Source organism: Lynx rufus, unplaced genomic scaffold (genome assembly GCF_022079265.1).
Source record: "Lynx rufus isolate CCGP_SWC_20201006 ecotype Redwood Valley unplaced genomic scaffold, mLynRuf1.p SCAF_25, whole genome shotgun sequence".
NCBI classification, from domain to species: domain Eukaryota; kingdom Metazoa; phylum Chordata; class Mammalia; order Carnivora; family Felidae; genus Lynx; species Lynx rufus.
Genome location: NW_025814840.1, coordinates 16982884 through 17005854, shown reverse-complemented (window position 1 = coordinate 17005854; position 22971 = coordinate 16982884). Strand labels below are relative to the sequence as shown.

The following is a 22971-nucleotide window of genomic DNA, read 5'->3' as shown; positions in this document are numbered from 1 at the left end:
CCTAGTTGTTGACCTCACCCCACAGCTCTGTGGGGGAACTATTTTGACCTCATTTTCTGACTCTGCTGTTCCAGACCAGGCATACAAGGAACCGGGTTGCTGTGTAGATCCTGACTCACCATAGGTAGCTTTTTCAGCCCTAAACTGGCTTGTGAATTGACTGCAATTTTGCACATGCATATAAAGGAAAGAGTTGGGTTTTTTTTTTACTTCCCCATTTACTGCTGGTTCTTTAATGATAACACTTTGGTCGGCTTTTTCACATGAAAAATTAAGGCGATTGTACGTGAGCTTTTTCTACCTCTGAAGCTGGACAGAAGCCCTCACTATTCTTGTAACTGCATAGGCTTTACTCTTAGGATAACCTGAACTTTTTCTTACTATTTCAGGCTGTCCTTATTTCCTCAGCCACACTGTTCTTGTGCAATACTCTAATGTGAGAGTAGTACTTAGAGATATGTAAGATACTCCTGATTGCAACAAACATTACAGCACTGGTTACTTACAGCATCCTAGTCATTATTTTCAACACCCAGAATATGGACGTTAAAGACCCAGCCTTTGCCTCCATGGACTTGAAGTTATGAAAATAAACAATTGCAATTACAATTAAGTGAGGTAAGGGCAAAGGTCAAGTCATCCACAGCACGTTGTGGCAGGAATGAGAAGGAGCACCTGACCTGTTTGGGGACTCAGAGGAGACTTTTAAGAGAAGGCGACATGTGAGCTGAGTTTTTGAGGTGTGAATGGGAGATGAAGGAGAGGAAGTCACCCATGGTAGGCACCCATGTAAGAAAGCCACTCCCTTGCATGTTTGGGAGAACCTAGTAGTTAGGTAAGGGTAGAATAAAGGAGACATGGGAAACAAAACTAAGGAAGTGGGCAGAAGATAGTTCCTAGAGGGATTTTATATATCATATTTACGCACCCTTAAGAATAAAAGCTTTCTAAGGGAACCTTTAAGGATGATCGGATTTGTATTTTTGGAAGTCTAAGGAGACTGGGTTTCTGGAGTGGTTATTTGTGTGGATAACCTTCACTTAAGTAGAGACAGTAGGAGAATCTGATAGGTGAAGGAATCTGACGCCCTAAGCCTGGGGAGCAACCGAACATGATTGCCGTCATCCAGAGAAGTCATAAAAGCCTGAGGCAATGGCAGTGAGCCTAGGGAGAAGGGTAAATTGGTTAGTTTGAGTTGGTTAGGATAGTTGAATGCGGTGGCTGAAGAAAAGGAGGTTTCTGTGATTTGGCAACTGGGCGGACGCTGCCGATAGGAAATCTGGGGAGAGGAACAGGTTGTGTCAGTTTCAGATGTGTTCAGTTCCAGATTCGAGTGGTAGAATGAATGATTTTTAAGTCGTGGATTACTACGTTATGGACCCCATACCTCACAGGTGTTTGGGAGACATCCAGACAGAGTTAGAAACATGGTACCGGAGGAAAAGAGGCAGGTCTAGCCTAAAGATACGGATTTGTCAGACATCAGCAAGCAAATTGTAGCTGAAGCCATAGGTCTGCTTGAAACCGTGCTTTATGAGAGCACGGAATGAAAAGAAGCCTAGGGATAGATACTTCCTGGTGTACCCAGAACCCAAACTATGGCTTCCTGCTAAAGTCTGAAGGAAAAATCTGGACTCCTTACAATGTCCTGCAAGACTACACCATTGCTACCTCTCTGATTCTACTAATGTTGCTCACTGGGCTTTAGCTACACTGGCCTTTGTTTCTCTGACAGTAAGCAGGCTCTCCCCTCAAGCGTGCTTACAGTTCCCTCTGTGTGGCATGCTGTTTTTCCCAGAAATTTGCATCGCTTCTCCTGTCCCATTTGAGGTCCCAGTTCAAATATCACCTCCCAGAGAGGCCTCAACCCAAGCATTCAATCTAAAGTAGCTCTCCAGTCCTTCCTTGTTAGTTACTATATTTTATTTTCTTTATATTCCCTTTTCCAATGTTGTGTTAACATTAGTCTTGTACTGACTCTCAAAGCTGTGTGTTAATGTCTCATGACGTTTGTAGAGCCCATTGTTGACATACAACCGTTATGAAAAATTAAAGATTGACTTTTGTAAATTTACAGTTAAATAAATTCTGTTAAAAACGAAAGTAATAAATACCCCAAGCTCAGCACTTCCTAATTATTTTACTAAATTTTACTGTTACCCACACTTTTGAGGTTATTTATGTCCATCAGACTGTAAGGTAGAGATGCTATGTAAGAGTGGCTAGTGCACATCCCTCCCCAGCTCTCCGCCCACGGAAGTCATGTTGGTAGCTTGAAATCTGCCAGGGCTCTCCCATGGTTAAACATTCACCAGCGTGCCACTGGGAGTATGCCTAAGTGAACTTATTTGTTGCCTGTCTTTCTGTAAGGCAGCGTAAGCTCCTTTCCTACATGTTCTTTGTCTGCCTTGTTCATATTTTATCCTCAGCCTGTAGAACAGCGCCTGGTATGTTGTGGGCTCTCCCTAACTATCTGTTGAATGAATGGATCCTCCAGAGCAGTTGAAAGGGAGGTACAAGGAGAAGCTTGTTTAGCTACAAATAAGAAGGGGCTGCTGTAAAAATTAAGATAGAAAAACAATGGGGGGAACTAACTGAAATCTTACTTGGGCTCCTCTTTGTATCGTGCCCCTAGGTGAGTAGCTGTGCAAATACATTTATCTTATGGTAGTAAATACTTCTCCATCACGTATAGGGAAGGCCAACAAATGAGTAGTTACCACTCAACCCTAGCTGCATGTAGGAATCACTTGGAGTACTTTTAAAAATAATTCTGATGCCCCGGTACCATTCACAGACTAAATTAATCAAGAATCTCTAGGGGGTCCTGGGCATCAGTATATTTTTTTAAGTGCCCAGGTTATTTTCATGTGCAGCCTGGGTTAAAAAATCACTGGATTAGCCATTGGGTCAGGACCAGATTGGGAGCACTTTGAGCTTTAGCCTGTGAATATTGGGGAGCCAGCAGCAGCAGGGCTCAGGAAGTGTCTTCATTCAGTAATTTATTTTTTCATTCTACAATGAATTCCTACTAGGAACTGGGAATACAAAAACATATAAGACACACGACCTACGCAGACAAGAAGTTTACAGTCTTGCGGGGGAGATACCAATCTGGGTTTAATGAAGTATTTTAGATGCTGTCATGAAAGGCTCAGTTAAGAGTCAAAGGAGAAGATGGTCAGTTCAGTCTAGGTTGAGGGGGGAGAGTCAGGAAATGGTACACAGAGGTAAACAGAGGCTGAGGTTGATGGCTAAGTGTTTTCAGGTGAACAGCGCAGAAGGGTCTCCCTCCCTCCTCCATCTCTCTCCCTGTCTCTATATATGTACACTTATTTATAATTGTTTTGTATATTCATATGTAATATAAAAATGTTTATAAACATAAATGCCTTACGTGTGTGTGTGTGTGTGTGTGTGTGTGTGTGTGTGTGTGTACAGAGAGAGAGAGAGAGAAGATCTTTGTCTCCCTAGCTGATTCCAATCCTTTTCTCTTCCCACTCCCAGGACCACTAAGTGGGAAGTCTCTAAATCCCCTTTCATCCCTAAAATTATAGAATCTATAATGACAGTTTGTTACATTGTACCAAGTCTGAGTCTATACATAAACTGTATATTCTTTTACTGATGAGAAATGGGAGATTTGAGAAGGTTCTTGAACCTTACAAGCAAGAGTATGATATGTTACAAGGACAGAGTTTTACAGTAGAATCCCAGCATTAGAAGATTTTTCCCTCATCTATTCTTTATACTTTATATATGTGGGCATAACAATGTTTGTGTTTGCGTATTTCATGTTTTACATGCTACCCTTTTGATGTTGAAACTCCTCTTAAGTGCTCTTTTGTTTGTATTCTCATTATGCCTAGTCATGTTCTCAGTTTAACATTCTATATTTTTTTCTGTTACTTCAACATGTAGTCATTCAGTTGTGCTCTATTCCAAACACACCTGGATGTTGGGAAATACAAAGAGGACATGTGTTTTGTCTTCAGGATACTTGCATTTTGGGGTGACGACATGCAAACGATTGCAGTATTATGGGTACATTCCATCATAGGTGAAGGTACTGGGTAAAGATGTTCTGATGGGGAAGGCAGAGTAAGTCCCTCTGAGCAACTCAAGGAGAGTTTTCTCACAAGAGTGATGCCTGAGCAAGGATGACAGAGGAACAAAAAGGCCTTCCAGACACAGATATGAGCATGTGCAAAGGCCCAGAAGCATGTCAACAATGAACTGTGTTGGGGAAATGCAAATCATTTGCTATTGAGTAGACCTTAGCATGGTGGCCAATGAGTCTGGAGAGGGGGGGACAGACGAGCTCACAGGGGTGCTTGTATGACATCAGAAATGGTTTAGGTCTTACTCTAAAGGAGTTGGCGAGTCACTTAAGTATTTTAAGCAGGGAACAACTGGGTCAGAATTGTGCTTTGAAAAGAGCACATGGCAACATGGAGGGTAGAGTCAAAGGGTCAAGGAGACCAGTGAGGAGGCTGCTGTGATAAAGTGCACAGGCTGGACCTGTGGTTGAGGAGTAGATGTGCTATGTTCTTAAAGCCCACCTTAACAGGATCAGATGGATTGCACACAAGGGTGAGGGAGGAGGGGTCTAGAATAATGCAAAGGGATGTAGATGGCATGGTGGTTGTTGAGATTTCTGGTGTAAAACTCCAGAAAATAAGCAGGTTGTAGGATTGTGCAGAGGAGAAATGAGTTCAGTTTTAGAAAGGCCAAATGTCGGGGTGCCTGGGTGGCTCAATCAGTTAAGCATCCGACTGGGGCTCAGGTCATGATCTTACAGTTCAGGGGTTCGAACCCTGTGTCAGACTCTGTGCTGACGGCTCAGAGCCTGGAGCCTGCTTTGGATTCTAAGTCTCCCTCTCTCTCTGCCCCTCCCCTGCTCATGATCTGTCTCTCTCTCTGTCTCTTAAAAATAAATAAACCTTAGGAGGGCCAAATGTGAAGTGTTTGCAACTAAATGTGTACATCAGGAGCTCCCATGGGAGAAGAGAACCAAGCAGGAGGTTCGATCACATGTACAATTATTATCTAAAGCCAGATGAGCAGTACAGTGGGTTGAGACAGGACAGTTGGATATGTTAACATTAAGGGAAATGGGAGGAAAGAAGAAACATTTTCATTTTGGTTGAAATTTTCCCCCAAGGTTGAGAAATCACTGGATTAGAGAAATGAGGTGGATCTTCTGCTGTGACAAGAGTCATGAATTAAAAACCAAAGTAAAGGGTGGCTCAGTCGGTTGAGCGACCGACTTTGACTCAGGTCATGATCTCAAGGTTTGTGAGCTCAAGCCCCGCGTCGGACTCTGTGCTGACAGCTCGGAGCCTGGAGCCTGCCTCAGATCCTGTGTCTCCCTCTCTCTCTGCCCCTCCCCCACTCATGCTCTGTCTCTCTCTCTCTCTCTCCCTCTCAAAAATGAATAAATGTTAAAAAAAAAAAAAAAAGGAAAATTTCAGGACGGTTGGAGGTGGGGAAAGGAGGGAGCCCTTAAGAATGGTGTCAAGCCATAGGGAGGTCTAGGAAGATGAAGACTAGAAGGAGGTCAGGGTTTAATGATTAAATTAGAAATAATAATGTGTGTTGTATTTTTTAATAGCAACGAATAGAAAATAATTAAAAGTTCCATTAGTAAAAATAATATGGTGGAAGAAACTGAAAGGACGAGGAAGTTTATACAGGAAGTGAAAAACTCAAGTGACAAATCAAAATGTATGTGTGTCAGGTGGGAATGTGTGTATATGCCCAGAAAAAAAGCATTCACTAGAATGGTCCCTGGGTCATTGGACAACAGGTGATTTAAATTTTCTTCTTTGAGCTTTACTGTAACTTCCAGATTTATTTATTTATTTATTTTTGGCTTTAAAACATTTTATTAAGGGCACCTGCGTGGCTCAGTCAGTTGAGTGTCTCTTGATTTTGGCTCAGGTCATGATCCCAGGGTCATGGGATCAAGTACTGCATCAGGCTCTTTGCTGAGCATGGAGCCTGCTTGGGATACATGCTCGCTCACTCGCTCGCTCTCTCTCTCTCTCTCTCTCCCTCTCCCCCTCTCCCCCTTCTGCCCCTCCCCCGCTTGTACACGTGCTCACATACACATGCTCTCTCAAAACTAATTTAAAAATTTTTTAATTCCCTGGTCAAAACAATTCTTAAAAAATAATAATGATAATACATTTTACTAGAATCTGAATTGCTATTTAAGTGCCCCAGAATCTCTAAGCATTTTTTTCTCCCCAGTAAGTTGACCGCTGCTCACACAGGTTAATGCAGGAAAGATAAATAGAAGTTCCTAGGATCTGCCTAACCCCGGATAGAGGACACCCTTTGTGTCAGCAACACGCATGGTAGCCAGGGAGAAGGCAGGTGGCTCTTTGCGTCTCATCACAGCCTGTAGACGGAAGTGGCAGGAGCCATGATCTGGGCATCCCTGCTGCCCCAACAGCACTTCTCCAAGAGGGTAAAGTTCAAACTTCAGCCCTTCAGTCACCAGAGGAAAAAAGTATTTGAAGAAGTTGGAGGACATATGGGGTGCCTTAAGTGGATTGGCACCCATGTAGTTTGATTTGACATAATTTTGAATCTGTATTGTATTTGATTTAATTGTGAATCCTAAGGAGAAGAGGCAGGCAAAACATATTTATCAATGTGATTGATAAAATTTACCAGATAAAATTGATTATAAAATTGGTCAGATTATTCTAGAGCTTAATCTCTCATCTTTACTATCTTTGTTGACTTTTCCAAAAGGGTACTGGCTTTACAAAGATAGCAAACAGACATAATAAAATATTGTGATAATTCAGTATCAATTTATTGACCCCTGTCATTATATTTCCTTTTTTTTAGTATAGGAGAACCTTTTATCAGTGCACTCTGCTCTTGTTCATGTGTCCTTGAATAAAAATGTTGGCAAAGATGAAACCTTACCAGTGTAGTCCCTAATCTGCCCTAATTTATTTTACAGTATGTGCGTTACTTTCTTTCATTTTCCTTACCCACAGAAGGAGCTCAAAAAATGGGATGAATTTGAAGATATTTTAGAGGAGAGGAGGCATGTCAGTGACTTGAAGTTTGCAATGAAATGCTACACACCTCTTGTCTATAAGGGGATTACTCCTTGCAAGCCAAGTGATATTAAATACAGTGTTCTCAATTCTGAAGAGGTTCATTATGTCATTAAACAGGTAAGCGATTCCCTCTTCAACCACAGCCAACAAGGAACAACATAGGTTGGAACTGTGCGGGTCCACTTAGAGTGGATTTTTTTTTTTTTTTAATAAATACAGTACAGTACTGTAAATGTATTTTCCTTATGATTTTTTCTTATGATTTTGTTAAAAATATATTCTCTAGCTTATTGTGAGAATATAGTATATAATACATATAACATGGAAAATACGTGTAAATCAACTGTTCATGTTATCAGTAAAGCTTCCAGTCAATAGTAGGCTATTAGTTAAGATTTTGGGGAGTCAAAAGTTATGCATGGATTTTCAACCGCATGGGGGGTTGGCACCCAGCCCCCACGTTGTCCAAGGGTCAACTGTAGTCTGATAGGGAATGACAACAGTTGTATAATCCATTGAATTGACAATGAAATCTGATATGCTGACAGGAGCCCAGTATACAGGGGCACTAATTACTTATAAGGCAAATAATTTGTGTAGGGAGTTGGGAAAGCGATTTTTTTTTTTTTTTGGTCCATAGACTGATGAATGGATAAAGAAGATGTGGTGTGTGTGTGTGTGTGTGTGTGTGTACACACACACACACACACACACACACACACAATGGAATACTACTCGGTGATGAAAAAGAATGAAATCTTGCCATTTGCAACAACGTGGATGGAACTAGAGGGTATTGTGCTAAGTGAAGTAGGTCACTTAGAGAAAGACAAATATCATGATTTCACATATCTGTGGAATTTGAGAAACTCAACAGATGAGCATAGGGGAAGGGAAGGAAAAGTAAGATAAAAACGGAGGCAAACCGTATGAGACTCATAAATACAGAGAACAAACTGAGCGTTGCTGGAGGGGAGGTGGGTGGGGGGATGGGTTAAATGGGTGATGGGCATTAAGGAGGGTACTTTTCAGGATGAGCACTGGGTGTCGTATGTAAGAGATGAATCACTGGGTTCTACTCCTGAAGGCAAGACTACACTGTATGTTAACTCACTTGAATTTAAATTAAAAAAAAAAAAAAAAGAAAATCGATTTTTTTTTTAATGATGCCTACCTAAAAGATGATTAGGGGTTGTCCAGGTGAAGTGGGTGAAGAAATGTTCCTAGCAGAGCAGATAACGTTTTCCCCGTGGTTTTCAAATTTCACTGCACATTAAAGTTGCTGGAGAAGCTTTCAGGAATTCCTGTGCATAGATCTCACCCCCATATGAATTGAATCAGAACGTCAGAGGGAGGGAACCAGACATTCTAGTAGTAGTTTTTAGAGAAGCCCAGTCAACTCCAAAGTATAGCAAAGTTTGGGAACCACTGGCTTATTTTAAAGACTAGAGAGCATGTGTACTCACAGTACTAGAAGCAGGTCCGACCAGACCGAAGAGGGCACAGAAGGAGTAGTGGTAAGAATTGGGACTGGGGAGGGAAGCAGCGGCCACATGGTGAAGGGTTTTATAAACCATCCAGAGGAATTCGATTTTATCCTACATACAGTGCAAAGTCATTGAAAGGTTTCAGGTTGGACTGTGGCCTGATCGGTTTATGTTTTAGAAGCACCGTTCTGCTCCAGACGGAGAGGGGAAGTCTGGTTATGATGCTTTTGCAATACTCCCTTTGTGGGATCACACTTGCCTAGACCAGTAAGTGGTCGTAGAAACGAGTTGGACAGATTTAAGAAATTTAAGAGGTGGAGTAGACCTTATTGAATGAAGGGAAGGGCAAGAAAGACTTAGAAATGAGAGCACCATTCATTGCGATAGGGAGCCCAGGAGAAGGAATGGACTGGGGAGAAACACTAAGTTCTGTCTTGGACGTGTGATTTGAAGGCAGCAGGATAGAGGCATTCAGTGGGCAGGACTACAGCTTCCTGGCGGCCGGCCCTCCCTGTTCTGTTGCCCAAGTGCTCTTGTGCCTTGAGGTGAACCTGGAGAGATCTTTGCTTCATTGACTTTTAAGCGGAATTTAGTCAGATGTATGGCCTCAGAAAAGCTCTTTATCTCTGCTGTTTTCTTCTGATTTGGATGTATGACCTGTGCTCCTAATCCTTTTGTTTTCATCTCTCTGTCATGATCTGTCTTGAAGAAACAATTAGTCTTCTCTGATTGGTCCTATTCCATCAGTGGCATGAAGTTTCCTCGTCAATTAGAAGCCAAAGACAGTGGTTCTCAATACCGGCTCTTTGATAGAACTTTTACAGAAAGTTAACTGTTATTATCCACCAGTATATACACTCCATGAAGGCAAAAATTTTATCTCCCTTAATGACTTTTTTTTTTTTTTTTGCTGTATTCCTAGTGCCTAGCACATAGTACACATTCAGTAAATATTTCTTGAATGAATGAATAAAAAAATATGCTTTGGTCCTGTCCACAGAGATTCTGATTTAATGACTCTGGAATAGGACCCAGGCATCTCTTTCTTCTTCTTCTTCTTCTTTTTCATCTTCTTTTTAAAAGCTTCCCAAGTAGGAGTGCCTAGGTGGCTCAATTGGTTAAGCATCCGACTTCAGCTCAGGTCATAATCTCACGGCTTATGAGTTCCAGCCCCGTGTCAGGCTCTGTGCTGACAGCTCAGAGCCTGGAGCTTGCTTCAGATTCTGTCTCTACATCTCTCTGCCCCTCCCCCGCTCATGGTCGGTCTCTTTGTCAATAAACAAACATTTAAAAAGTTAATAAAAGCTCCCCAAATAATTCTAGTGCATAGCCAGATCAAGCGTGACTGACCCAAGCCAGTGTTTCTCAAACTTGGCTGTGCTACTGAGAAAAAAATCCCATAATGTAGGTAGATTGGAATTGTTATAACTCAGGACTATGTAACCCAACTGGGCCCTCTGTAATTCTTGTTACTCAGGAATTCTTTGTTTCCCCAGTGAAGTCTCTTCCATTCTCCAAAATGACAGTGTCAGTGTCCGTCCCATTCTTTCTGAGCCTCCCATCTCCCCCCCTTACCCTCAACATGAGATTTTTCTTCTTGCTTCACAAAAAAATGTAAACCATTATATGACCACTCTCAACTTCCTGTGATCAAGCTACTAATTGACCTGCATCTGATACCCATAATTCTCCTCTTCCTTCCTGTTCAGAGGGGACAGGGAGCCCTTTCTCCTGTTGGGAGTTCAGTCCCTCCCCTACTCCTTTGCTCTGAACTTCACTTGCTCCCTCCTTCTCCGGGACTTTGTTTGCTCAATTGTCCTCCCAAATGTCTTTAACTTTTTACTGTTCTTTACTGCTTTACATCCTCACTGAACAGGCTTAATTGTCTTCCAGCTTAAATCAGCCTTTGAGCACATTTGTTCCCCCTTATGACTCAGCACTTCCTTTCCCTGTTGTGTTCTACTCTTAGAAGCAGCTGGCTGTTTTCTGTACTTTCTCACCCTTTGTGTATACGCAGCTCCAGCTCACTGGAATCTGGTTTCCAACCCGCTGTAATTAATCTCTCCAGGATTGCAAATAATGACTTCCTTCCTTATGGCTAAAATCAACCTTGTTGAAATCCTTCGCAGTCTTTAGCACACTCTCCCTCTTTTTTTTTTTTTTTTTAGAAGTTTTTAGGTTCTCTCTACACCCAGCATGGGACCCAAACTCACAGCCCCGAGATCAAGAATCCTGTGATCCGGGGCGCCTGGGAGGCTCAGTCAGTTAGGCGTTCAACTCTTGATTTCGGCTCAGGTCATGATCTCATGGTTGGTGAGATGGAGCCCCACATCAGGCTGTGCACTGACAGTGCGGAACCTGCTTGGGATTCTTTCCCCCCTCTCTCGCTGCTCCACTCACACTGGCTCACTCACTCTCTCAAAAATAAATAAACTAAAAAAAAAAAAACACATGCACCACTAACTGAGTCAGCCAGGCATCCCCCCTCCCACCAAATCTTCTTGATTTCCTCCGTTGATGTGCTTCTTTTCCTTCGCTTGTGTCTTTAAATGCTGCTGTTCCTCAACTTCTTGTTCTAACTCACTCTCTGAGCAGTTTTATTTATTGCCAGAATTATAAGTATCTTCCTTATACTTACGTTGTTATGTTAGTAATATGTTATAAACAACAGTATGTAATAAATAATAATTACTCTCTGTTGCTTCAGTCCAGATCTCTTTTGAGACACATATTTTGATGTCTATTGGAATACCTACTTGGAAAATCCAAAAACCTCTCAAATTCAGGATGTCTGAATCAAACTCTCTTACCCTCCCACCCCTACCGCTGTACCACGCACACCCTCCTCCCCCTGTTTTCTGTACTCCAAGAACAACCCTGCCATGTGCCTGCTGCTCAAACCGCAAATCTGGATGCCGTCTTCGGCTTCCTGCTTTCCCTTCATCCTAGTCAGTCACTAGGAGCAGCTCCTGTGCTCCCCTTGATAACTCTTGTCTGTTTCTTTCCATCTCTGCTGCCGCTTCTCCAACTCAGGCTGTCTTTGGCTCACAGGAATGCAAGAGCTGCCATCAAAGTGCTTTTAGCCGAGGAAAGATGAGATTACTGCTGCATCTAAGGGACCACTCAGGTTTGTGGTGCGGAGAGCAGACTGAAGAGGGACAGCACCCGGACAAGGACTTACAGAGCTATTGCTCATCTTTTAATCTCATCTGAGGTTTCCAGGAAGAGGGTGCTGGAAGGACAGACATACCTGTTGAGCAAATGAGAAGCCCAGGTGCACAGAATAAGGGATCGGGTCATTCTCTGCTTCCGTGCTTTCGTCCAGCTTTGGAGAAGGCATTCCTTCTGAATCCACCAGCCTGCTCCCCTGAATGCCTCATTCTTTCAGAACCCCGGGGGTCATGTCCTTCCTACTCTTCAGCCTTCTCTACCGGCCCAGCTGGCATAAGCACTTCCTGGCTGGGGGAGGGCCCTCTCGGCCACGTCTCTCTTTCCCTTCTCGGCTCAGCTCCTCAAAGGTATAGTCTGTCCTTCCCCATTCACGCCCCACTTTTAGCAGGCCATGCACCTCATCCGGTAAAGGTCACTGTGGATCTCCAAGGGACCCGATCCCAGGGGCCGTTTTAGTCTTCGCTGTATCTTAACTGTGTCAGTTTTTGTTGGGCAGTCTCCTGCAGGACCTCTCTTGACGTTTATGGTGCAACCCGGTGTAGTTCTCTGAATATCTCCCTTCTTAATCTCTTTACAGGTTCTTCCATCCACCAGGCAAGTGTTTCTCAAGGTCAAACCCTCAGCCTCCTTTATCCCTGCAGCCTCCCTGATCCATTTTGTCCATTGTCTTCATTTCCATTTTCACCTGTAGTCTGGTGATGTCCAGACAGGATCTCTAGCCTTGGCTAGATTATCAGGGTTCAGACTTTTATCTCTGACTGTCCTGTTCCCTGAAGGTCATCTAATTTGTATGTCTCACAAACCCCTCAGAATCAGTATCCCCGCCTTCTCAACCCCCGCACCACACTGCCTTCTACCCTTGGTCTGTCTCCCCCATCTCAGGACCGCCCCACCATCCATTCTGTTGCCCATAAGAACTGAGCATCTCTCTGCCCTTCGCCTTCTCTTCAGCACCTTTTATTACCTTTGTTTGGGCCTTTTCTGTCTCTGGCCTCAACTATTTTGATAGTTCTTCAAATGGACTCCCTTTCCTAGGCTTGTTTCCTGAAATCCATCCTTACCACTAATCCACTGATTCCTCTGTTTCCCTGAAAAAGATAAAATATGGAGCTAGGTAGAGGATAATTATCCATTTGTGAAGGTACCAAATGCCACTGAACTGTTTATTTTGAAATGGCTAATTTTATGCTATATTAATTTCACCTCATTGTTTTAAAAAAAAAAAAAAAAACATGTAATTTAGGAAGCTGGGACTCCAGCATTCTACCCTCTGATCTTCTGGACCTCATCCTAAAGCAGAACATTCTCCTCTGCAAAGGATAATTATTATTTATCACATAGACTCCACACTTGTTTCCAACATGCTTGTTTAGGGGGAAGTAAAAAGAGTCAGATTAGGATTCCTTAAGGACAGAAACGGACTTGTTCATCTCCAGGCCTAGCACACGCCCATATTTGTTCTCTTTACAAGAAGATATGGTGTGCCATATGAATAAAGAGAGTTCCGTTGTGAGGTCATTGATTTCACTAGTTACCCTTTGATACTTGGGAGAGTTTTGTCCCAGTGACCTCTATATCTGAATAGTTTAAACGGTTATCATGATGTAATCTGGCATTTTTACCTTGTATATTACCCTGTAATAGCACTGAGCAGCAGATGGAGTGCTGCAACATTCTAGGGAAAGAAATGGCTAAATATGTATTCTAGGACACTAATACACGGGCAACAACTTATTTTAGAGAATTTGGTTGTAAGCTTATTAACAAATCAAATGAAAGGTGAGAGGTTTTCTTTAGTCTAAAATACTATCCTTGAAAGACGATTCTCTTTGAATTTCTAGTCTGTGAGGTTATCTAAATAGGATCATTTATCTACTGTGGTTATATTGGAAAATAAATTATGTCAATTTAAATGAAGAAGAGAGCGTAGCATTTTTGAGCTATATAGTATTGGTCCATTTGGAACCAGTCATACTGGCTTGAGGGAATACAGTTCTGGCTTATTTCCTTCAGAAACGTCTCCCTGCTTTTCCTTTTCCTTCTAGCTTTCCAAGGAATCCCTTCAATCCGTCGATGTCCTCCGAGAGGAAGTTTGTGAGATCTTGGATGAAATGAGCCACAAACTGCGTCTGGGAGCCATCCGTTTTTTTGCCTTTGCGCTGAGCAAAATATTTAAACAAATTTTCTCAAAAGTGTGTGTAAATGAAGAAGGTATTCAGAAAGTGAGTATTGCTGGTTAAAAAACAACCTCTTCTTCTACCCCTCATGATACAGTCAACGCAGAGACATCTCACTCTGCACCAAATGAGCAGGCCCTTGGCATCGGGCATCCAGGCTGGCCGGAAGAGGCTCTGCCTCTCTGGAGGGTGATGTTTGTCACTTTCAGATCTTCAGACTTGAGATTAAGTTACTTAGGTAATACTTACAGGCTAACCTAATGTCAGATGTCCATAAAGTTACAGAAGTAATGCCGAGAATTTCTGTACGCGGTTCGCCTGGATTCCCCTCCAACATTTCCTTCATCCTTTTCCTCAGTTCTCCGGTGTGTTTTTCCCATAAGCGGTTAGGATACTCCCATCTGGCGCAATTATCAAAATAAGCAAACTGACATTGAACGCTAGAATACAGACCTCATTCGTAGTCCACCAGTCGTCCCGGTTATGTCTTGTACAGCAAAAGAAAATCCTCTATCACGCGTCACATTCAGCTTCCTTATCTCTGTAGACCCTTTTAAGTTAGAACAATAACTCGGCCTTTGTTTGTGTTTCATATTAGTTTTGGAAACAAAACCCAAAAAACAAAACCAGACCCGTTGTTTTATAGCTTGCCTTGATTTGGATTCGAGTGATGTTTTCTCAGTGGGAAAACATTGTGACCTTCTCAGTGCAGCAGGTCAGGAACACGGTGATGTGCACTTTCAGCATTTGGTTAAGGTGGTATTTCCCTTTGTAATGAGTAAGTATCTTGTGGAGAGATGCTTCAAGAGGGGTCCGCCTTACTTCCTCCATTAGTTTTTACATTGACTGATGATTTTTGCCTGAACCAGTTATTACTCTAATGATTGCCAAATGGTGATTTTTCTAATTCCATCACTGTTGTTAACAGCCTGCTTCCCTCTGAAAGGAAGAGCTTTTCCTATTTTTATTCATTTATGTTTTTTAATATCATTTTTCCTCTTACCAAGAAGCTCTCACCTTCATTGACCTGCCTGTACATGTCTTTTAAGGTTTTGTTTTATTCAGTCATTTACTTTCAAGTATTCTTTTTTTCCTCCTCTATTTTCTAGATTGCTGACTTACTCTCTGGATCTCTGTCAAAGAATGTTTGATAAAGCCACCCAGAGAGGGGCCCTGGGTGGCTCAGTTGGTTGAGTACCCACTTCGGTTCAGGTCATGATCTCACAGTTGGTGGGTTCGAGCCCTGTGTCAGGAAGTCTCTGTGCTGACAGCTCGGAGCCTGGAGCCTGCTTTGGATTCTGTGTCTCCCTCAGTTTTTGCCCCTCCCCTGCTCGTGGTCTGTCTCTCTCTGTCTCTCAAAAATAAATAAACCTTAAAAAAAAAAAAAAGCCATCCAGAGAATCTTGACTGGTGTTGACTGGCCATGTCTTCTTTTTTTTTTTTTTTTTTTTTAATTTTTTAACATGTATTTATTTTTGAGAGACAGAGAGAGACAGAACGTGAGCAGGAGAGGGGCAGAGAGAGAGGGAGACACAGAATCTGAAGCAGCCTTGAGGCTGAGCTGTCAGCACAGAGCCCGATGTGGGGCTTGAACTCACAAACCGTGAGATCGTGACCTGAGCCAAAGTCAGATGCTTAACCAACTGAGCCACCCAGGCGCCCCGGCCATGTCTTCTTAACTGATCACACATTACCTTGCCTTGGCGAATTATAATTAGATTAAAAAAGAAAAGAAAAGAAAAGCAGATAACACACTGATACGGTGAATGTATTTGAGGTATCTTGACAGCCTACAAAATATATCTGGAGGCTCAAATTCCTTCTAACTGCAGGGCTCCCATTCTTCCTGCAGCCAGTCCAGTGTGTAGAGAAATACCGTACCTCTCATTTATCCTGCTAATTCAGGTTTGTTTTCACTAATCTACCTGAGAGAAGCTTTGTTCCCTCTTATACACACAATCAGTCTAGCACAGTGGGTAACAGCTGACCTTTTTTTTTTTTTTTTAAGTTTATTTTTTGAGAGAGAGTGCACCCATGTGAGTGGGGTAGGAGCAGAGAGGGGGGCGGAGGGAGAATCCCAAGCTGTCAGCACGGAGCCCAACGCAGGGCTCATTCTCCCCAAAGGAGAGCTCATGACCTGAGCTGAAATCAAGCGTCAGACACTCAACCAGCCGAGCCTCCCAGGTGCCCTGACAGCTAGCTGACTTTTTAATTCAGACTGATTTCAGTTGCATCCCCAGCCTGGCCATCGATCAGATGCACGACCACGTCGCAAATGAGGAACCTAATGCTTAGGCCTTCTTTACAAATATGTGGAATTAAACAATGCGTGTAAAATGCTTCATATGTGAAATGCTTAATGTGGTGCCCCGCTGATATGTTAGTGTTTATCACTATTATTATTATTTTCTATGCAATTTACATTTTTAATGTTCTTGCATCATGTGTGCTTATTTCTGTAAAACTCTGAAATGTAGTAGGGGATTCTGTATGTAGCAGGGGAGCCAGAAAGACCTTGTTATCCTTAGTGTTCCCTCTGTACGTATACACGTTCTTCCTGTTCTGATGTGGCATGTGCTTTTAATAATATGAAAACCGAAATGATTCAAAAGGGAACATTTGTTTTAAAGCTACAGCGAGCTATCCAGGAGCACCCGGTTGTTCTGCTGCCCAGTCATCGAAGTTACATTGACTTTCTGATGTTGTCTTTTCTCTTATACAACTATGATTTACCTGTACCAGTCATAGCGGCAGGAATGGGTACGTATTGTTTCCCCCGTTTTTTATTTTAATTACAAAAGTAAAAAATACTCACCAAAGCGATTTTAATAGTTACTGACGTGTTTGAAGATGATGGTGAAAATACCCTGTCCCTTCTTCCGTTTCAATTTTACATATTTTTATATGAGTGTTTTTACTTCTGTAGGACTGATGCCCAAAAGCAGGATTGCTAAAGCAAATAATTGTTTATCACCTCCCTTTTGAGGTAGCCAGGAAAGTTGGGATTCAAGAATACACCTTGGTTAATAAATGCAGCAAACAGTAAGGTAAAAACAGCCAGGGACTTAAGTACTTTAAAAGCATTTTCATCTGTACAGACATGTGAGGGAGTTATTTGAAAAGTAAGGAAAATGGAAAGAAGGAGGGTTTTTAAACTGATGATAGAACTCTTCCTCTCATCCGGGACTTGGTGGATTTATTCTGTGCCACTCAGAGAAGGCTGGGTAAAAAAAGAAAGGTGGATAACAAAAAGAAAAAGAAAGTCGCTCTGGACAGCCGTCCAGCATGGACCACATGTGCTGGTCTGTCGTCCAGGTCGGCAGCAGTGCTAACTGAAGACCTTGGCATGATGACATCATTGAGCTGGCCACTTGCCCACTGAGGCCACAGTCTCTGGTGGGTCTGACCGTAAACGCCAAGGCGTCCGGTGGCCCTCGAGGTAGCCTCCCAGCTGGCCTGCCCACACGGCCCCTCCTCTCCCATCAGGCTGTTAGAGGTCCTTAACGGATGTTCATGTCGGGAAGTGTAATTATTTTTTTTTTAATTTTTTTTTAATGTTTATTTTTCGAGAGAGAGAGAGAGAAAGAGAGAGACAGAGTTCAAGAGGGGAAGGGCCAGAGAAAGAAGGAGACACAGAATCCAAAGCAGGCTCCAGGCTCTGAGCTGTCAGCAGAGCCCGATGCGGGGCTCGAACTCAGGAACCGCGAGATCATGACCTGAGCCAAAGTCAGTTGCTTAACCGACTGAGCCACCCAGGCGCCCCGGGAAGTGTAATTATTAATATCACAGGGGTGTTTTCCACACACGAAATCTTTCTTCATAGAATGTGAGTTGAGGTATTTATGGAAAGTTCCAAGACCTGCAAAAAAAGATGATCCCCTTCTGTATTTATTTCCTAGACTTCCTCGGAATGAAAATGGTCAGTGAGCTGCTGCGGATGTCTGGTGCCTTTTTCATGCGACGCACTTTTGGTGGCAATAAACTTTACTGGGCCGTGTTCTCTGAATACGTGAAAACCATGCTACGGGTAAATGCAGATAATTCCCGAGTACTTTCAAGCTGTATTTCCTTTTCACTCGAGCTTGCTGGAGGAGCTTAAATTCTTCCTTCCCGAACGCTCAGCCACTCGTCCCGCTGCAGGAACGCACATGACCTCCGCAGCCTGTGTGACCTGCGGCCCTCTCGCCCGTGCTTTGCCCCTGCGCCCTGCGCATGCACAGTGTTGGTTCCAAAGGCTGGACGTGGGGGGTTGGGAGCCTGGGGGAAGGAATCAAAAGAAGGGCACCTGTTGGGATGAGCATTGGGTGGTTGTATGGAGGCAATCTGACGATAAATTATATTTAATAATTATGTTTAATAATTATATTTTAAAATTATATTTAATAATATATATTACATATATATATAATATATAAATAAATGGTTTGGGTATGGGGGAAAAAGCATTTCTCACTCTGAGACTAGGCAATGGGTTTTGTGTTTTGTTTTGTTTGTTTCTGTTTTCTCTTTAAAGAATGGTTATGCTCCTGTTGAATTTTTCCTCGAAGGGACAAGAAGTCGCTCTGCCAAGACACTGACTCCAAAATTTGGTAGGTCCTTTAGAGATTGAAGGAAGAATACAAATCCAGAAGATGTGATGTGGTCACAGCTACTGGATACAGCTTGGCACTTTTTTTTTTTTTTTTTTTGGCAAGATATTCTTTCTTTTTTAAGCCTAACTGTTTAAGTTGTAACTGTTTCTATTTATGGGCTTAGTATCTATTGTGCACTTCAGGGTCTTCCTGTTTGTGTCCCCTTGTTTACTCCACTTTTCAATACATCTGGAAAACCCTTTCTCCCTGTTTACAGGTCTTCTGAGTATTGTGATGGAACCATTTTTTAAAAGAGAAGTTTTTGATACGTACCTTGTTCCAATTAGCATCAGTTACGACAAGATATTGGAAGAAACTCTTTATGCGTATGAGCTTCTGGGGGTGCCTAAGCCAAAGGAGTCCACAACTGTGAGTAAATTTAGGACAACCAAACTTTTATTTGAATTTGATTTTACTTGAATTCAGAGAAAATGCTCATTTATACACCAACTCCTTTCTGAACTTACTCCTGTTTATCCCCCTTTCCCCTGTCATGACGCCACTAGGGATTGTTGAAAGCCAGGAAGATTCTCTCTGAAAATTTTGGAAATATCCACGTGTACTTCGGAGACCCTGTGTCACTTCGATCTCTGGCAGCTGGAAGGATGAGTCGGAGCCCGTATAACTTGATTCCAAGGTGCAAGACCTGTGTTTTCATAACCGACATGGAGATTAGGATGAAAATCTGGAAGGGTAGTTGTGATTCTTGAGTTGACCCCTTCTAGGACTGCAACTTAGTTATCCGAGATGACGTATCAGAGGAGCAGAAAGCTTCAATTAAAGAATTACGTTTGCAGGATACGTGTGTCAAATAGGCAAGGTCAGTGCTCATTCTCAGGGGAGCCAGTGCCCTACCGCCTACGCTACACCACAGCGTGCAGTGCGCTGCCCGTACTGCGTGTGTGGGAATCGTTGAGCACTATTGGTAAGTCGGCCAAAGTGTGGTTAATCCTAGAAAGGATTATGTGGTCAGAATGAATGGCGGTGAGTCCCAGTCCTCAAGAAGGTTATAGTTTTGGGGCGCCCGTGTGGCTCAGTTGGTAGAGCACGCTACTCTGGATTTTGGCTCAGATCGTGGTCCCTGGGCCGTGGGATCAAGCCCCACCGTCCGGCTCTGCGCTGAGTGTGGAGCCTGCTTGGCATTCTCTCTCTGTCCTTCCTCCTTCCCCTCTGCCCCTCTCCCTCACTCTCGCATGCTCTCCCTCTCTCTCTCTCTCTCTCTCTCTCTCAAGTAATTTTTTAAAAACAGGTTATTGTTTTATGGGCACAGAAATGTATTAGGTTCTTTCAGGTTGCAGGTGCAGATACACCTTTGGATTTTCTTAATTTAGAGAAATACACATGGGGAAGTAAGGGAGACAGAAACCACCTGCTCAGACAGGCTTCGCACGACCACACCATCATTCATCATTCATCCGTAGCGCCAGTGGTTCTGCGGCAGCTGGAGTGCCTCACTGGCGGCCTCGCCGGCGATCAAGCAGATGGTAGCTTTATGCTGCCATAGGCTCCACGCTATAGATCTCGGATACGTAGGACGGGGTGCCCTCACTGGCTCCAGCTTTCCCATTAAGCCACCTTACGGTGTGGACACTCTCAGGTCCTGTGCCTGTCCCTGCTTCAGCCTGTTCTGTATCAGTTCCTGATACCGGATGCCAAGTTTGGTGATCCATGCCTGAAGAATCTGTCAGGCGAGGATCGTGAGCTGCTCAGCAGAGCAGCGTAGCAGTCAGGCAAGCTGTGTAGCCCATCCAGGGCAGGCACGAGCGGTTACCACGTAAGCTGGTGTGTTCTGTGAGAGAGGTGTTCAAAGGGCAGCGAGCGAATTCTGAGAGGGCAGAGTAGTTCAGGCCACTGGGGGAGGCATCAGGTTTCAGAGGAAGTGATACATTCTAGTTATAAAACAACAGAAGTTGTTTTGCCTGGAACCAGGAAGAATAGGACTGTGTCCCCCTGAGTGTATTTTATCACCTCTCAAGAGCATACCGTAGAGACAGAGGGACAGATGACACCACAGTGAAAGTATATTCTTGCACTGTGACCTGAGAGAATTCGGTTGGCAGAAAGAATGAGAAGCCTTCTAAAGGGTCTGCCTTCTCCCGTTCCCCTCCCTCACCATTCACATCAGTGTGGGTAGCAAAACTGTAATTTGTTGTTCCCTGTTCTTCTTTATAGGTATATCCCTCAGAAACAGTCACAGGACATGCATGCCTTTGTCACTGAAGTTGCCTATAAAATGCAGCTTCTGCAAATTCAAAACCTGGTTCTGAGCCCGTGGGCCCTCATGGCTGCTGTTCTGCTTCAGAACCAGCCTTCCGTGGACTTTGACGCTCTGGTGGAGAAGACTTTATGGCTGAAAAGCTTAACCCAGGCCTTCGGGGGGCTTCTCACCTGGCCCGGTACGTATGTGAGATGTATGTGAGGAGCGTGCTTGCTTTTTGTTTCTTAATTTGGAAAAGCTGTCACCTAGACATGAAACACCTACACAGGACACTGAGCAAAGCTTTGCTCAGAGAGAAAGAAAACTTTTTTTTGAAGTTTATTTATTTATTTGGAGAGCGAGAGAGAGCAAGCAGGGGAGGGGCAGAGAGGGGGAGAGAGAGAGAATCTCAAGCCGGCTCCACAGGCTCAGCACAGAGCCCTATGAGGGACTTGGACTCACAAACTTTGAGATCATGACCTGAGCCGAATCAAGAGTCGATGCTTAACTGACTGAGCCACCCAGGTGCCCCAGACAGAAAGAAAACGTCATTTGTTTTTATCACTGGGGGACACTGAATACAGTATGTTGATTATTTGAGAACAATTGCTTACGTGTCACTTCTTCCTATGAGACTCTGGGTATGTCAATTAAAATGCTGCCTCCTTGGCGCCTAGCAGGGTGGAGAGTGGATGAATCTTCTTTCCTCCGCATATTCCTCCCTCCGTACCCACTTCTTGTTATTTTTATTTTTTCAAAGTTTTTTGTTTTTTGTTTTTTACTAAAATACAGTTAGCATCACGTGTTTTGTTTCAGGTGTGCAGCCTTGATTGGACAGTTCTACGCATTACTCACTGCTCACCGTCATCGGTGTAATACACCCACCTCGTTTTAAACCACATTAGATTTGCAGCCCATTCGCTTCACCCCATCAAAAGGACCAAAGGGCCAGTCTCGTGGACCTTTATACGATTCTCGGAAAATGACAACTTTGTAAAGCCCTCATTGGCGTTATAAATACTTCGCCGGGAGTTTGGGACGTGTGTGCCAAGTGTTAGCTTTAGCTGTTTCCAATCTCTTTGAGTCAAAATTGCAGAGACCACAGTTGGAAATGTAATCCGTTCATAGCTCCCCACTGGTCACTCATTAAACCTCTTGAGTGCCTGGTGGGTGCTGGGAACTACCCAGAGGCCGGAGAGAACAAGGCGCAACCCCTGTGTGGGACGTCCTCCTGGCGTGTGGAAGGCAGGGGTGGGGCATCTAGTGAAGCGGGGCCAGCGAAACACACACAAAGAACTTCGGATGGACCGCAGAGCGTTGCTGAGACCCCTGTGTAGGGAAGGGCCACGCTCGGGGAAGGTTTCATAGAAATGACTTTTGAACGGATCTTGATGGAAAAGCAGGAACCATTCTGGAAGACGAGCAGGCAAGGGATTGCTAACGTAGGGATTGGGAAACGTGAAATGGTGCAATAGCACCGCATCACGGTGATGCTGGCCTGCAGGTGGGTGGGTGAGCTTACAGTGTTGGCTCTGGGAGACGGATGATGGAAGGTAAAGATGTGGACACAGGCTGGATTAGCTGGGCCTGCTGCCTGGGGGATCTGGACTGGAAGCTGTAGTTTATGGGACTCAATCGCAGATTTTTTTTTAAGTTTATTTATTTTTTTATGTTTATTTATTTTGGAGAGAGAGAGCGTGGGAAAGGGGCAGAGAGAGAGGGAGACAGAGGATCGGAAGCAAGCTCTGTGCTGACAGCAGAGAGCCGAATGCGGGGCTCAAGCTCACGAACCGTGAGATATCACCTGAGCCGAAATCGGACACTTAACTGACTAAGCTACCTGGTCGCCCCTTAATTTATTTTTGAGAGAGAGAGAGAGAGAGAGAGAGAGAGAGAATCCCAAGCAGACTCCATGCTGTCAGCACAGAGCGCGATGTAGGGCTTGAACCCACGAACCGTGAGATCACGACCTGAGCTGAAATCAAGAGCTGGGCACTTAACCAACTGAGCCACCCAGGCACCCCACAGTCGAGGATTTTAAGCAGGGAAACATGACTGCAAACAACTGTAGAAAACAACCAGTGTCCGTTTTCAAGCTGGGCCACATGAATGGGAAGGGAAGGAGCCTGAACGAGGCAATGGCAGAGCTGAGGTGGGGCTATGAGGTGTTTAGGCAGAACTGCCAGCAGAAGTGGCCATCGCCTTGAATAGTGGTCACCAGTA

General features: G+C 43.8%; 1 protein-coding gene across 1 annotated transcript in view; it reads left to right on the top strand.

Moving 5' to 3' along the window:
* Window positions 1–22971, top strand: part of GNPAT (glyceronephosphate O-acyltransferase) — a 33046-nt gene that overhangs the window by 1299 nt on the left and 8776 nt on the right. Inside the window, exons 2-9 of the mRNA XM_047088563.1 lie at window positions 7020–7202; window positions 13789–13965; window positions 16551–16680; window positions 17820–17947; window positions 18434–18509; window positions 18769–18920; window positions 19058–19188; window positions 20724–20947. Coding sequence (XP_046944519.1) covers window positions 7020–7202; window positions 13789–13965; window positions 16551–16680; window positions 17820–17947; window positions 18434–18509; window positions 18769–18920; window positions 19058–19188; window positions 20724–20947 — 1201 coding nt within the window. The remainder of the gene's footprint in view (window positions 1–7019; window positions 7203–13788; window positions 13966–16550; window positions 16681–17819; window positions 17948–18433; window positions 18510–18768; window positions 18921–19057; window positions 19189–20723; window positions 20948–22971) is intronic.